Source organism: Primulina eburnea, chromosome 9 (assembly GCF_022965805.1).
Source record: "Primulina eburnea isolate SZY01 chromosome 9, ASM2296580v1, whole genome shotgun sequence".
NCBI classification, from domain to species: domain Eukaryota; kingdom Viridiplantae; phylum Streptophyta; class Magnoliopsida; order Lamiales; family Gesneriaceae; genus Primulina; species Primulina eburnea.
In genome coordinates, this window is record NC_133109.1 from 30,977,769 (window position 1) to 30,993,926 (window position 16,158).

Consider the following 16,158-nt stretch of genomic DNA (forward strand, 5'->3'; position numbering starts at 1 on the left):
AGCAAGCCGTGAATGTGTGTGGTTAAAATCAATGACTCAACATATCCAAATCTCATGCAGATTATCATTCGACGAGAAGCCTGTGATACTATATGAAGATAATGCTGCATGTGTTGCTCAAATGAAAGAAGGATACATAAAAAGCGACAGAACTAAACATATTCATCCTAAGTTCTTCGCATTCACCAAGGAGCTTGAGAAGAATAAATGCATTGATGTTCGTCACATTCAATCAAGTGAAAACTCATCAGATCTCTTCACAAAGGCACTTCCTACGACAATATTCAGAAAGCAAATATATAATATTGGGATGCGCAATCTACGAAATTCGTGAAGAATTGTTTGTGTCAACATGAGGGGGAGTTTACGTGACTGCACTCTTTTTCTCTTACTATGGTTTTTATCCCAATGGGTTTTTCCTAGTAAGGTTTTTAACGAGACAGTATAAAAACACGTAATGAAGACAATCATTATGATCATCATCACAAAAGGGAGTTTTGAAAAATTATTTAAAAATGTGTAAAATATTTGTGTTGAAAATGTGAATGTTGAAAATTATGTGTTGAATATTGAAAATTAGCGTGTGATGATGTAGGTAATGATATATTTTATTTTTGGATTATTTGTAAAAATTTTCTATAAATAGATCTCTCATTTGTGAAGAAAATCACAATTGAGTTGAGAGAAAAATATTATAAAGTGTATAGTTTGATAATTTTGAGAGTTTGGAGATTTTTACTTTTTACCATAAATTTTTATTTTTTCACAACAATTTAATCAATTTATAAAATGAATTTAATCAATTTATAAAATGAATATTATAATTGGGCCAAGAAAATAAATAATTTGACTAGAAGGAACTTGCAAGCGAAAAAACTAGAGCGGAACAATGGAGGGTGGTGTGGAGGAAGGGAGAATCAACGGAGGAGGAGGAGAGAAGACAATCACGAGCACAGAAGAGATGCGATTGGGAGCATCATCGATGGATGACTCAATTGATTCTTCTGTTGCAGTTAGCAATCAGATTGAACAAAATCAAAATGGAAGCAGCGACTCGCCGCCATCAAAGAATACTGATTGGGCAAACACCAGTAACGGGAACAAGGCCAAGTCTTGCAAGGGCTGCCTTTATTATTCGTCCCGTTTGAAAGCCGATTCTCGCAACCCTCTGTGTGTGGGTCTCACCCGTTCTCTTCCAAATGGTGAGCCCTAATTATTATTTCATTCGATTTCAGGTGTTTCTGTGATTTCGGATTAGCACGCGTTTGTGGGTTTGTGTTAATCACCCTAAATTTTTTTGCCCCCTGGGCCTATATTGTATTTTTAGTGCTTATTTATTTAGTCTTGTGGTTGTTCTTTCATTGTTCCTTCCGACAACTTTATTTTCTGATTTTTGTGATTCTTGTTTATATTTCACGCCTTTAGTGTTTTATATCTAGAAAGGAATATAGTTATAAATTTGAGATAGACTTTCTTCATAGTTGATGACTGCAACATATAAAGTTCGGAGGACCTTGGTGCTAATCAAAGATAAGGTTCATGTACTCTTGATATTTTATATGTTTAATTTGATTGATAAAGCTGAATTAGTAATTCTGATCCACTTTCCCAAAGGTGTCAGACCGAGGATGGGCAAATGTTTTATCTTTTGCACATCTTGTATTCACAGAAAATGGTTGTAGATGCATGATTGTGAGTTGGACTATGCTAGAGTTTCTTAATATCCTGCAGCAGTAGAATACCATAGTTTTTGTGATAGGAGAGAAATCAATGGACATACATTTTGCCTTAAGGTTTAAACGTTTAACAACCATGGCAACTGAATGCCCTTCCTTGGTTTTGGTGTTCCATAGCATATTTTCTTGCTTTTTTGCCCTTTTCACTCGCTTGTTTATACTTATTTTTTATTTTTTTTATTTTCTTTAATCATCGGTTTGACTTGGCATATGGTTTACAGCAATTGGGCTGCATTCTTTATGGGCAGAAAATAATATGTCATAAGAAATGAAATTCAGTAAATTACTAAATGCGTTTCAACTGTACAGCACATCCCATTTTGCTGCTTGCCAAGTTGTATGTTTTAACCTTGTGAACCTGATGTCTCATCTATTTTCCGTGTTCTTTCAATTGCATGTTTAGATAAGTAGGGGAAAAGCACCCTTTAGCTCAATGTTTCGAGATGATGGTGATTTTGTATTGATGACCAGTGCCCCGATATATGGTTGGACAATCTGAGATGGAAGCTTCCGAAGAGGGTAGGAGCATCACAGATTTTAGATACGGTTGTGTCGGTTATTCTCTTTATGTGGACCAGAAAGAACAAGCCTCCAGCGGTCAGGGGATTCGAGCAGAATTACCGGTCTGTGTTGGTCTTGAGGTCAGCATCTCACTTTGTCCTTAAATTTATGTGTATCTTTTTGAATTTGTGGTTTGGATTGACAAGATCATTTTAACTATTTGTTTGTGTAGTTTGGTGTTTGATTAAATTTTCTGAGTCGTGTGGAACATATTACTTATTCAATAATTTGTTTTATACTATGTTTTTCGTTGCATTGACATTTGGAACTTGTTGTTTAACGGTAACAAATTGATGTTAACAACCTGAAACAAATTATGGTACTCATAGATGAGCAGGTTGATGATATAAAATGGTCGAGAAATTTGATAAGATCTCTTGGGTCGATAAAGTGTAAAGTTCATATGTTTTTGGTTGTGTGGACTCAATATAGTGTTTGTGGGAATGAAGAAAATTCAAGTAGATTGATGTGAGATTGAGAACCAAAGGTTGACATATTTGTTTATTGTTCAGGAAATTCTTAGAAGCGAAAAAGATACAAGCTGTGTATGATTTTTCAACGATGTTTAATTTTTTTATTTTTGTATTTGGGCTTTTAGTGGATTGAGATTTCCCAGGCTGGGAAGTTTCATATTTTTACTTGCAATGGTTTGTGGAAAGGCATTTTTCGGTTGTTTTTTTTGGAGTCACTTATCATGTTTGTTAGGATTACCAAATTGGAGCAATTCAGCGATAATTTAGATATTATAAAATTCATTATGTGGAAATCTCTATCATATACATGTATGTAACATCCAACCACAGGAAAGGTTAATCCATTAATTATGTCTGTTAATGAATGGCATTGATTGGCGAGGGTATATGATAGTAATATTTTGACTCATTATGACTAGATTCACTACTTCGGCCATGGCATATGATAGTAATCTTGCTGACATAATTAGCCTTGTTTCCAGGTTTTAGTTGATCGAAGAGTTAATACGGCTGAGACTGCATCTGCTCCTACTCATGCTCATGCTAAAGAAGGTGATTGACCTCTATATGCTTACTTTTACTGAAATGTTTTTTTTACGAACTTTGCACCCAATATATAGGCCTTAATAGTTAGAGTATGAGCATTAGCCTCTTTGCTAATTTATTTAAGGTGCAGTGACTTTTATATGAGTTCCAATTCCATCTGTAAATATCCCAGCTTGGCATTAAATGGGGAAACTGGTGTTGTCATACGTTGACACGAACAAGCTAGAAAGTGATATAGGTTTATCTACAAATAGAAACAAATTTTGCCAATAAAGTGAGGCAAGAAGAAATTGTATTCTTATTCTCAAGTTCAGGGAATTCAACACTGATTGAAACTTAGCTTTTCCCTGAACTTGCATCTTTTGGTGTGTTGCTAACCATCATAAACTGACATCTGTAAATATTTGCTCAAAACTGCGAAGAAGAAATTAACCATGTAGCTTGTATGCTAGGAATAGTAGCAATTTTGCAGTTTCAAATACCAATTATAAATTAGTATTAACCTTTTTGTGCTAGTACATATAACATATTCGCTTGCTTTCTGCCCATTACTGACGAAAATGGTAATAGCTGGGTGCTGTTGAACGGAGAGAAATTCTCTTATAATTCTATGTGGATTCATGAACTTTCTAACTAAATATATTTCAAGGTTTGCATAGAGAAATATTGGATATTTATGTTTGTGTCTGCTTTAAGATGTAAGTTTACATCTTTTCGAATTGCACTTGAAAAAAGGGGATAGTGTGCTGCTGAAATCAATGGCTTTTCTGAAGTTAATTTTGATTGGTTTGTGCTATTTGTCACATCGAGTAAATTCCGAAGTAATTTGGTGTTATTTGCCACAGATGGTAATAGTTCGCCACAACGTCGATCTCATAAACCAGCTCATTCAACTGGGGATGATTTCTTGAACAGGTATGTCTTTTAATTTCCCGTTTTGGCATCCTAGTACGCATACTAGATTTAGGCCGAGTACATGGTCTTACATTTTGGCTTTCTTATTGCCCGGCCCGCACGTTTATCTCTTATGCCTTCTAGTCAAGTCTAAAAACGAAGTAACATTTGCAATTGAACATACATCAAAATTCAATTGCGATACAAGCATGTTCTGTTCTTTATATGTGTAGATTTACTCGGAACGCGAACCTTGTTGCAAATGGTGTGGTCCAGAACGCTCGCAAAGTAGGGAACCAAATAAAGCAGAGTCTCGACGACATATTTTATCCCTACCGAAGACGACCAAAGTAACACACTGGTCATAGCTTTACAAAAGAAAAATAAATGATTATGGAGCAGGAAGTTAACCTCGATCGATATATTGTATAATTGATGTCAGCATTCTGTTTTCCTCTCCATTTTAAGTTTCTTTTGGGTCCTCTTTCAAATTAAGAATTTCCAGTGAGGCAGACAACATTATGTATTGTATGTTCCATTTTTATTAAATCACTTAAATTTTTGTCAGCCAATCTCAAATATTCATTGCTGCTTTGGTAAATATAAAAGAAGGATATCCTTGTCCCGGTAAAAAAAAAAAAAAAAAAATTCTAAACAAATTGCACCATTGCCTTGGTTCTTGATAAAACTCACCAAAAATAATATATCCACTGTAATTTTAAATTTTCATAATTAAATTTTGCTTGATAAATTTTAAATTTATATTTATATATTTTAGTATAACAAACTACTGCATATATGGTTGTGTTATGTAGATAATGGACACTAGTCGACATGCTTAACTGAACAGTTCGACCTGGAATTGGATCGGAACTGGCCCCATTAAACACCGAAATCGGAACTGCCCTCCAAATCCATTATTGAATGGATCAGGTCGGTTTTTCACTTGTTGAACCGGAACTATTTAAATTTTTTTTTTTAAAAAAAATTAAAACAACCGTAGTATAAAATAATACTCAGAACTGGCTCGGAACCGGTTCATCCACTTACGGTTCGGGTAGTGGATCAGATTGGTTCCAAGCTAACCGGTTTTGGACGGTTCTTACCAATTCCGGCAACGGTTGATCATGAATCAGACCAGGACCCGAATCTCGGAACTCTAAAGCATGCCTGGACACTATGATGATGTCGTTGTGGAGCTATCTATGTATTAATTCCTCCACAAGATTTACTTTCAATTGCTTCAAGAAGAGGGAAAAAATCAAATACCTAATAGGCATGTGATGATTAATTAATTAATTAATTATTAGCGTGAATGGTATCTCAACTTATTGAACCGGAACTGGTTAAATTATGAGTGTTCCGGGAAAACGAAGAAAGAATAAGAGAAGGCACGCAGGTGGTAGTAGAAAGTTGGTGTTGGAGGGGGAAATAGTGGGAGTGGCGGGTGGGGAGGCAGAGGTAGCGGAGGTGGTGGGGGAGGAGGCGGAGGTGGGAATGGTGGGGCCGGGGCTGGCAAGGGTAATGGAGGAGGCGGAAATGGTGGGGGTGGTGGCAGGGGAGGCAGAGGTAACGGAGGTGGCGGTGGAGGAGGCAGAGCTGGGAATGGTGGGGTGGTGGAGGAGGAGGAGGAGGAGGATGGGGATGGGTTGGTGGTCGGAGTCGGGGGGGAGTGTGGTCAGCATTCTCCGTCAGCCCACTAATTCTTGCACAAGTTAAAAAGATGCATTTTGATGATTTTCTTTCACTAGTTTTGGCAGTGTTTGAAAAATGAAGTCGTTGAATTTTCCTTTATGATTGGCGAAATAAAAATAATCTCACAGTAAGTGTGAAATGTTTTTAAGTTGCAACGAGAGAATAACATGGGATTGTTTTTGTCATTTCTTCTTCACCTTAATTATTGCCAAACAAATGTTTGGTGTTATTATACTTGGTTTTAATACCAGTTAAGAAATCAAATATCACTCGTTAATATTAGATTGCATTTATGTATCGTGCTGTGCATTAATACCAGGAATAAGATTTTGTTTTTTTTTTTAAAAAGGAAAAACCCAAAGTTCCGACTTTCGAAAAAGAAACGAGTCAAAAAAAAAAAAAAGAAAAACCAAGAGTTCCTACTTTCTAAAAAGAAACGAGTCCCAGAGATTGGAAGATTACAAAAATATAAAAAATCTAGTCACACAAGCACTGAACAGAATTATCTAGACAGTGTACATGCCACCACACAATGACAAATTTTCATCCCTGCTACAATACAACGAAAGCAAAATCGATGAAGGAAAAATAGAAGTCCTACCCCACAGAAACTAGACTATTTACGTAAGGCAGATACTTTGCCTCGGAGCTTCCAGCTTTCGAGCCTATCACTTCAAGTTTTTCATCCTTCAAGCTATAAGAGTGTATAGCACACCCATTAAGAATCATCACGATATTTCCATTTAGACACGGGAGAAGTCGGTATCTGTTCAATGCCATTTGAAGAGGCAGTTTCATTTTGTACTTCAAGTTCAAATACAGACCCCCATAGACTTCAACAAAGTAGTCATTCTCATAGATATTAGAAATCCCAATGTAGCATAGCTCCTCATTCATCTCTGTCAAGATTCCTCCGTGTGGACAATAATTAGGTAGTGAGATAATCTCATGAATCGCATTTGTTGGATTAAAAGCCAGCACTTTCCTTGAGGATGTTTCCCAATAAGCCGTTCCTTTGATATAGAATCCGTAGTCTGCTAGAGTAAAAACCTGCCTCCAACTCTAAACAAATTGTGGATGATTCCGTCCAGGATCTTGTTTTAGACGAGTATACTTCAAAGCAAATCATTGTCGGGTCAACAAAAGTTACTGGGCAGATCAACTGATAACTAGCATCCATGTTGAGTACTGATGGTTCAAAGGCAAGCACAATTGCTGTTTCAGGCTTGTGATAATAGTGAGGCCGAGGAAGTTCTTTCCACTCTTTGTTTACAGGATTGCAGATGTAGTAAGTATTATCGCCATTTTGATCTACGCAGAGTAGCAAGCCGTTAGAGGAGCTTTTAATGGTCACAGATTCAGGCAAGAAACCGAGGGAAGGTGTAGGAACTCCATATGCACTACGATCCATGGTTAAAAACTCAATGTTTTCTTCGTTTGCTTGATAAAAGTAACCGGATAATTCTTGGAAAGAGTAACTTTGCTGATGGGCTAAAAAGGGATTTTGAATCCATCGATCCCACTCCATTGATACAGCCCTGAACCGGACAAGGCTTTTTGCTGGAAGGAAAGGGAGAACATGGTCTTTTACAAGAATTTGGATGTCCTTGCTTTCTTTCTTCCTCACGAATGGAGATGACTGGAATCGTCGAAACTGCAATCCAAGTTGACAAATATGTCAAATTAGCTAGTGTTTGCTGATCCACCAAAAACTACTGCTAGTCTAATTCGTAATTTAAGGAATAACTTTTGAGATTGACCCTCATACTAAGATCAATAATTGTATAAAAACTTAAGGTAAAAGGAAATGACGGTCGTCTTTAAAACCATAGAGAAACTAAAGCTTCGTCATCATTTGCCTGGCAACTATTCGAATAATAGGGGCATTGTTAATCCAAAATTACAATTATACAAAACTAGTCAACGTTTAAAAAACATATAGATATGTTCTCGATACATCCCACTTTTGAGCCAACTCAATCATGAAAGACCGGAGTCCATAAGAGTCATATTTGAAATTCAAGAAATAGAAGATTATCCGTTTAAGAGAACAAGAATTATTCAATCACATACAAAACTAAAAAGTTAAAAGGAAGATGAAACATACACTGTGATGGTTTCCATCCATGCTTGAGGAGCCCATTTTGGTTTCACTATGTGCACTTTCAATCAATATATCTTCTTCTTCTTCTTCTTCCATCTCCTCCACTTCCTCCTCCTCCTCCTCCTCCTCTTTCATCTCTTCATCTTCCTCTTTCTCTCCTTTTTGCCTCTCCCTTTTCTCCTTCTGGCTCAGCTTCTTCTGATTCAACGAAGTACCATTCATCCCAGTTGACCATATCGTCCTTAAACTGATCAATTTGTTTCAGTGAACTCATGATTCTTGATTTGCTATTCATGAATACAGTTGCTTAGATTGCCCTGCCAATACAAGGTAGACCAATCAAGAAACATCGCAAACGTACTAACGGAATAAAAAATTTAATCCCGTTAATACAAAAAAATGGGATAGAATTCAAGCGGACATAAAACATAAATTCAAACTGAACACAGAAAATTTATTATACGAGTGCATCAACGAAACAAATAGAATTTCAGCACCATAATGAAACATCTGTAGAATCAAAAGAAAACCCAATAAAAGTTTACCAACCCTCGATTATGAGTTTCTTCTATCGACAAACAAAAACAGAACAATTTTCCTCGAAATAAGAAATTTCATCAGTATCAACCACCAAGAAAACTGGAACACGAACATTTGAAACGCAATCCAAAGCGATCAAGATATTTTAACCTTAATTTAGAGATCAAAGAAAAACCCATTGACGTACACTCCGAAACAGGAAAAAGAAAATCGAAGCTGCCATTTCAAAATAGGGAGTTACTAACAGCGATTACTTACACGTAAAAAATACGCATCAGCATGAAACAAAATTCAAAAAGACTTTCCAGTTTCAGATTATGAATGACCGAGGAATGACATTTAAATTGTTTAGAAGAAGAGAATATCCTTCAATACTTCTTCAACCAAATTGGTTGAAAACTTCACCATCCCTTCCGCGCTTATAGACTGCTGCTTCCTTGCAAGTCAAGTTTAATGGGCAGAGATCCTTCCTACGTGCTTAGTACTCTCACTTCATTTTAACAACAGATAAGATCTTGTCAAATGTCACATATATAATTTCAAAAAAAAATGGTACTATATATGTATGAGCAATTCTTGGTCATCCATCCTATCCGCATGGATAAAATGAAATAAACCAGTTTAATGACATTAGATATAATTGGATAGATGAGATCCTACCTATGTAGGCACTACCTTCACTTCATTTCAACGGATAAGATCTTGTCACACATACAATTTAAAAAAAATTGGGTCCTATATATTCATGGACCAATCTTAGCCATCCATTCTATCATGTGGACAATACCCATATGATAGGATGAAATAAACCATATAAGTGGAAGAGAGATTAATTTTGAGCTGTAAATTTTTTACCAATATAATTCATACTTTCAATATGTATTTATCGAGTCATTTTGGAGACTTGATATTTTACAGGATCTCGTGGATTTCAATCAAATTTGATTTTTTTAAAAAAAATTTATCATATGGTAGAGATTTTAATAGAAATGTTATTTTTTGCTCTTAATTTACACTTTTTTCAGTTTTGATCATTTTATAAGTTGATTTACAATTATTTTTTTTGTTGGGGCCTTATGTGACGATCTCAAAAGCAGATATAAATTAAGCACTTCGAGTTTTGGAAGAAAAATTATGTATACGCATAATATTAATTTACACCTAGACATATATAAATTAATAATTAATTAATTAATTAATAAAACTTGATTTATCTTCCCCCAAAAGTTTCAATAATAAAATATTTTGTTATTTGTAGGTTTTATCATATGGTATAGATTTTAAATAACCGAATTCTTTTGTTTTTGTTTTGTTTTCATTTCTTCAAGTCAAGATATATGTGTGTGTAGTGTGTACACTTTGGTTATTTTCTTCGAACACTTTTCTAGTCAAAGTCATTTAATTTTATTTGTCGTGTTAATTGTACTTGTACGTGTGAGAAGATAGAATTTGAACTAAGGTGTGTGCGTCTCCCAAAAAAAAAATGAATTGGAGATGTTATTTTATATTGGCTTTTCAAAAATATTGAAACATGTATCTTTAATTTATCTAAAATTTTAATAAATTTTATGTAATCATTACTTTATCGCTGCGTTTGGTAGATGGGTTTAAGTAGGATTGTTTATTTTTGTCCATGTCTATCAAGCGTTTGATTCATTTTTAAATAAACTCATCTTATCCCTCCTAGGTATGATTAGGTTATATTAGGTAGGTTAAAATAATACCTCCTCACCCCCTAGGATTATTTATCTCACTCTTAATAACTCCTATTTTTCCAATTTTACCCTTCTCCTAAATTCAAACTCACCACCACTTCCCGCCACCGACCACCGCCTCCACGACCGCCGCCGGCCGACCACCGACGGGTCGCCGCCCGCGGCCGACCACCGGCCGACAGGCGACGAACTGCCGACCGCCGGCAGAACACTGACGACAGCCGGTTAACGACGGTTTTTCAAAAACCGTCTTTAATAGCGACGGTTTTTAAAAAATCGTCGCTATTAGCGACGGTTTTTCAGAATCCGTCGATAATTTTCCGGCAATCGTTTCCAGCCATCTCACCCGCCGACCTTTTCCGGCAGACCATTTCCGCCGGCCGCCACTGTCGCCGTCGCGAAAGGGAAGGGCAATTTTGTATTTTCATCAAAAAATTCAAAATTATCCTACACTTAAAAATCTTACCAAACATAATATTATTTTACACCATATATTACAATCCTACCACAATAATTTTCTTTATCATTTATGTACTAATCATTCGTTTATCCTATCCTTCCAACCAAACGCAGCCTATAAGTATTATGTCCTAATATATACAATATTATATATTTTTTACACAAAAATTATCAAATACAAAAAAAAATTAATTTGTATGTCAAATTTAATATACTATCATCACGAAATACTATTTATTATTAGGCAAAAATTTGTGTGAGACGGTCTCTCGGGTCATATTTTGTGAGATGGATCTCTTATTTGAGTCATCCATGAAAAATTATTACTTTTTATTGTGAATATCGATAGGATTGACCCATCTCACAGATAAAATTTCGTGAGACCATTTCATAAGAGACATACTCTTGTTATTATTAATCAGGAGTGACTTGTGTTACTAAAAGTCCATGTGACTCAACCCCTATATCAATGAAGAGGAACAAATTGTTTACGTATCGATGATTTTTTGAAAAGTTATCCATTTTGTTCCATTAAAAAAATAAAAAAAAATCTCTTGTCTATCATTTCACCAACGAATTTGGTTTGTATTTATGAAAAACAATATATTTGGGTGTCACAAAATACAAGTCGGCTAGTGAAGTTTCAACTTTCAAGCGCGTACGATTTTTAGATCAAAAAACAAATTTTAGTGGTTTTTGGGGTCTACTTTTTTAAAAGGAATTTTAAGTAAATTTACTTGCCCCTAAAGAAATAACTCTCAACATATCGGTGATTTAGAAGCAAGTGCTTCGTCCCAAAAACCATGAACCCCACCCGATTATAATGAAAACTAAATAAAATATAAGAAATAATTTTTTGTGAGACGGATTATCCCGATCCATATTTGAAATGATAAGTAATACGTTTATCAAAAAATATAATAATTTTTAATCAATCGGGTTAAAGATCTGTCTCACATAATTGACCGTAAGACGATCACGTTCTCACATGAGTTTTTGTGAAAATTTAAAATTAAACACATTTATTTGCGAATCAATTGACATTTTTGACAAATAGATCAATTTTGGTTGAAAATCGAAATATCCAAATTTACTATTTAGAAAGTTTAAAGTGTTGAACCGAAAACACAAATTTTCAAAATAACTGAGATATCAAATAACCAAACCAAACACTACACATGATTTTCTCCCCATAATTCCATATAATAATTAAATCGACTGACTGAATAAGGATATCCACGTTGGATTAAGCTTTGAGCCCACGACACTGGACAGTCTCTCTCTTGCCAGCTCACCCTTGACCAGTCTCCGGGCAGACTTTTTTAATGCAAAATTACGGAACGGCTCATGTTTTGTTCCAAGAAATTGTCAGATTCTAACTTCAATTTTCGATTTCTAGGTGAAAAAACGTTATTTGGACTTTGATGATTTTAAGTGTGCGTTTCCTAAGTGAGAGCAGCGACACTGGGAATATATATAAACTTGTTGTACATGTGGGGAATAAAATGATAAGGAATAATCGACTGACTGCCTTTACAAAGAAATGATTATGTGAGAGGCACATGATGTGAGTCAACATTAATATTAACGTCAAGATAACGATAAGGACCAATTCGGAAAAAATTTTGAAAACTTGAAGGATTAATTAAGCCGTAAAAAATGAAGAAGGATTGAAATGAGAGAAGCGGTAAACAATAAGAACGAAAATGAGTATTATCCCAAAAATTTGGTTCTTGAATAAAATAACATTTTGCTGTAGATATCGGTTCTTATAGAATTTGCTGGGGAAATGATGTTGCATCATTTTTAATTTAGTTATTTTAATCGTATGTGAAATACTATGAGTGGAATGATTTTGGAAAGAGATGAAAGTTGAATACAAAGTAATGATTATACTGAGGGATATAGAATTAAAAGAATGTATAGTTTGGGAGATTGTGGTGGAAAATATGAAGTAAGCTTGGCTTTACTTTGGGAAAATCAGATTGTTTTGAGAAGACGAAATAGTAAAAGTTCTACTCCAAAGAAAAAGCAGTAGCAGAATCCAAAAGTGAGAAATTGAAGATCAATACAACACTTAAAAAAATGGAAGGAAATTATCTTCAGCGAGTAAAAAGACAATTTTTTTAACAAGGAATACTCCATCAGGGTAAGAACACATACAGTAACAGTATCGCTGTACCACAGCATTTCGTCCCTTTTCGATTTTATCAAGTTTTGAGTTTTCATCACAAGAAAGAAGTTTGAAGTCCCAATACATTATATTCATCCTCAGCAAGATCATATTCATTAAAGATGATACGAGGAATCTATAAATGAAATGTGTTTTAAATATAAGAAAGGAAACTTACTCAACCAAGCAAGATCCATCCCCTTTACAAAATGTTCTTAGAGAGAATTCATTCTATTTCATTTATTGCCCTCTTATCTTATTTTTCATATAGAAAGAAACGCCTTTGTGGAGAGAGACACCCAGTAAGAAGGGCCTTTCTAGAATATGAGTTGTGCGTTAGGTTTGATCCGAAAGACTGAAATAACATTTTACTAGGGGCTACAAACAAGTTATGAGAGACTACTTTATCTGCCTGAAGCTCTTTCGTCTCGCTTGCAAGCATTCTCCACAGAGTATAATTGTATCAATTCTCTAAAAAACCAAAAATCAAGTCCACAGCTATAGCCACCGGTTCCAATCTGGATTTGAGAACCACTACAACAGAAACCCATTCTTCTGTCTGCCTTAATTTACCCACATTATTGACAACCATTTGATTGTGTGAAACTTAATCTATTAAGAACTCACATGATAGTTAATTTAGCACTTAATATGAATAACAAGGAAAAGGAAAACATACTAGCAGTTTGAACATTTTACCCACTGCAAGTTCTTCTATACACAAACAACACATTAAATAAAAAAAAGTAACTCTAGATTATGGCGGAGAACTGGAGATAGCAAAAGAACGGAAGCATATATATTAGTAAAAGTTAACAAGGACATAAAAATCCAATACATACCCAGCCAAAACCAGAAACTAAATTCAAAAATCAAACTCCCACTGTCTACATTGTATAAAGTTTGGTTTTTATCAGACTAAAAGCTCAAGATGACATGATAGCATAATTCTAATAATAAAACAACACTTGAAGAGAACAAACAAAATATTAGCATAAACAAAGTTCAAAAGAGACTCCAAATTCTTCAGCAGTAGATCCTTAACCATTCAGCATAAAAGCCAAAGTAAATTCTGCGTCTAACTTGATCATTCTGCTGAGGCACCTTTCTTTGGTTTCACATCCTTCACCTTTGCAATCCTTCCACTTGTTTTTCCATAATGCTCCATATTTTTCTTTCCCTTATTTCCACCGGACTTCTCTAAACCTGTTAACCTATCTTCCTTTGACTTCCTAACCTCCACCTTCTCCGCTTTAGCCTTTTTCTTCGCCCGCATTTTCCCATTCAACTCATCCAAAACTCCTCTCTTCAAAGTTTCCCTCTTGTTCCTTTTATTCCCCATATTTTCTCGAATTGTTAAATCATCATCCTCAATAACATTTGTCTCTTCATTACCATCAGCATCACTTTCGTTCATCAAAATTCCTTCCTTCTTCTGTCCCGCAAATTCATCATTATCCTCACTCCCCACTGGCTCCTTCTCATTCCTATCATCTTTATCATCAGCCCTCTCCATAACATCGCCAACATCCATATATTGAAGCTCATGAATTCTCCCAGTCTTCTTCTTCTTCTTCCCACTATTACCATCCTTGATCCCAATCATTTCCTTAGACTCGGCGGCATTATCACTCAATTTCACTAGCCCGGCTCCCTTCTCACTTTTCGCACCATCTATTTTCAACTTGAGGTCTGGCAAAGCTTGATAAATCGGCAGCGCCACAGAGTCATAGAACTTCAGGTGCAGACTCCTCACACCATTCCACTTCTTTGGCACCTTCTCAATAGCCCCCACAATCGCATCAAACACATTATCCACAACTTCATCCTTTTCCATCGACACTTTTCCGACCTTCACCACACAACATGTCCCGGTCCTCATGTACAGTAACGCACTTCCCAAAACCCTCTCCACTTGAAACTTCAAATTTTTCTTGCTCAAATCCACCCCCAAAGGCAGCTTCTTTTTCTTGAAAAATTCCTTACCTATCAACTTGGGCAGCAAGTGAACAATCCTTTTGTCCACCAAGAATAAGTCGTAGCTATCACAGAGCTTCCTTTTTGCTTCAAAAGGCTTGTAATTTGTCTTCAGTTTGGAAATCTTAAGAACTTTCGAGATGGGAATGTTCTGTGATTTCACAAGTTTCTTAATGTCTTCAGAAATAGGAGTCGGTGATTGAGCCCTGTCGTCTATGATCAAGCAAATCTGCGATGAAAGGTCCAAGAGGGGGTGAGGAAGCGATATTCGAAACGGTTTGGTACGCGATTTTGACGGAATTTTCTTGAGGGTGAGGTTCAGGTAGACATAGTCGTGGTCATTGGAGAAAAGCTGCAGCTTGGAAGATTGCTTGGACTTATACTTCAAAAGAGCGCTAACAGCCCTCTCAATCGTTGATTTGTCGGCGGGTTGTTGAACGACGGAAGCCATTTGACAAATATTAAAATAATATTTAAATTGTTTAGAAGAAGAGAATATCATTCAATACTTCTCCAACGAAATTGGTTGAACACTTCACCGTCTCTTCTGCGCCGCTTATAGACTGCCCTTGCAAAGTTTAAAGAAAAAAAAAATTAATTGGAAGAGATATTTGAGCGTAAATATTTTATCAATATAAATTTCATCCTTTCAAGATTTATTTACCTCGTTATTTTGGAGATTTGAGATTTTGCAGGATCTCCTGGGATTTCAATCGACAAAGATAAAATTTTTATGTGATTTTAATTTAGATTTTTTTTTTTTATGATTGGAAGAGATATTAATTTTGAGCGTAAACTTTTTACCAATATAAATTTCTTATTTTCAAGATATATTTACCGCGTCATTTTAGGGACTTGAGATTTGGCAGAATCTCAAGCATAGAGCAAAAACGTAATATTTCTATTAAAATCTCTATGTACAAATAAATCAGATTTATTTGTGGCTGTGGCGACGTTGGTGGCTTATGTTATTTACATGTACAAATCTACCGTTGTCGAGGTTGATGATTGTAATTACTAATGATTATAAATTTGATAATTGGTTAGTGATGTATGTACATGGAGCATTCAGGTTCGGACCTTATTTAGTTTTAATCAAAAATAAATGAATTTAAATTTATTCAGATTTGTTTAGAATTAGTATTGAATTTAGGCATTATATTTTACTTCGTGATTCATATATTTTATATACTAGTAAACAACGCATATAGAACACATATTATTTGAAAGCTTCAAAGGAGTTTGGTGAAATTCATTAATTGAAATATGATAACAAAAATTAAAG

The 16,158-nt window shown here is 35.2% G+C and overlaps 3 protein-coding genes across 8 annotated transcripts; 1 reads left to right on the top strand and 2 right to left on the bottom strand.

Annotated features, from left to right (window-relative positions):
- The first annotated feature begins 831 nt into the window (after positions 1 to 831).
- LOC140841632 (uncharacterized) lies at positions 832 to 4,777 on the top strand. Its single transcript, XM_073209185.1, has 5 exons — positions 832 to 1,202; positions 2,208 to 2,377; positions 3,253 to 3,322; positions 4,162 to 4,231; positions 4,444 to 4,777. The coding sequence occupies exons 1-5, from the start codon at positions 890 to 892 to the stop codon at positions 4,562 to 4,564; spliced, it is 744 nt and encodes a 247-aa protein (XP_073065286.1). The 5' UTR covers positions 832 to 889; the 3' UTR covers positions 4,565 to 4,777.
- A 1,531-nt stretch (positions 4,778 to 6,308) lies between these two features.
- LOC140841634 (F-box protein At5g07610-like) lies at positions 6,309 to 8,998 on the bottom strand. 6 transcript variants are annotated; one of them, XM_073209191.1, is made up of 3 exons: positions 8,876 to 8,998; positions 8,013 to 8,326; positions 6,309 to 7,559 (listed from the first exon to the last, which is right to left on the bottom strand). In XM_073209191.1, the coding sequence occupies exons 2-3, from the start codon at positions 8,229 to 8,231 to the stop codon at positions 6,873 to 6,875; spliced, it is 906 nt and encodes a 301-aa protein (XP_073065292.1). In that variant the 5' UTR covers positions 8,232 to 8,326; positions 8,876 to 8,998; the 3' UTR covers positions 6,309 to 6,872. The 6 variants fall into 6 exon arrangements, with proteins under 6 accessions (XP_073065292.1, XP_073065288.1, XP_073065289.1 ...); XM_073209187.1 differs by having other exon boundaries at positions 8,808 to 8,998; XM_073209188.1 differs by having other exon boundaries at positions 8,795 to 8,998.
- Positions 8,999 to 13,675: 4,677 nt separating this feature from the next.
- On the bottom strand, positions 13,676 to 15,436 carry LOC140841633 (uncharacterized). Its single transcript, XM_073209186.1, has one exon. It carries the CDS (start codon positions 15,373 to 15,375, stop codon positions 13,984 to 13,986), a length of 1,392 nt encoding a protein of 463 aa, XP_073065287.1. The 5' UTR covers positions 15,376 to 15,436; the 3' UTR covers positions 13,676 to 13,983.
- Between the last annotated feature and the right edge of the window lie 722 nt (positions 15,437 to 16,158).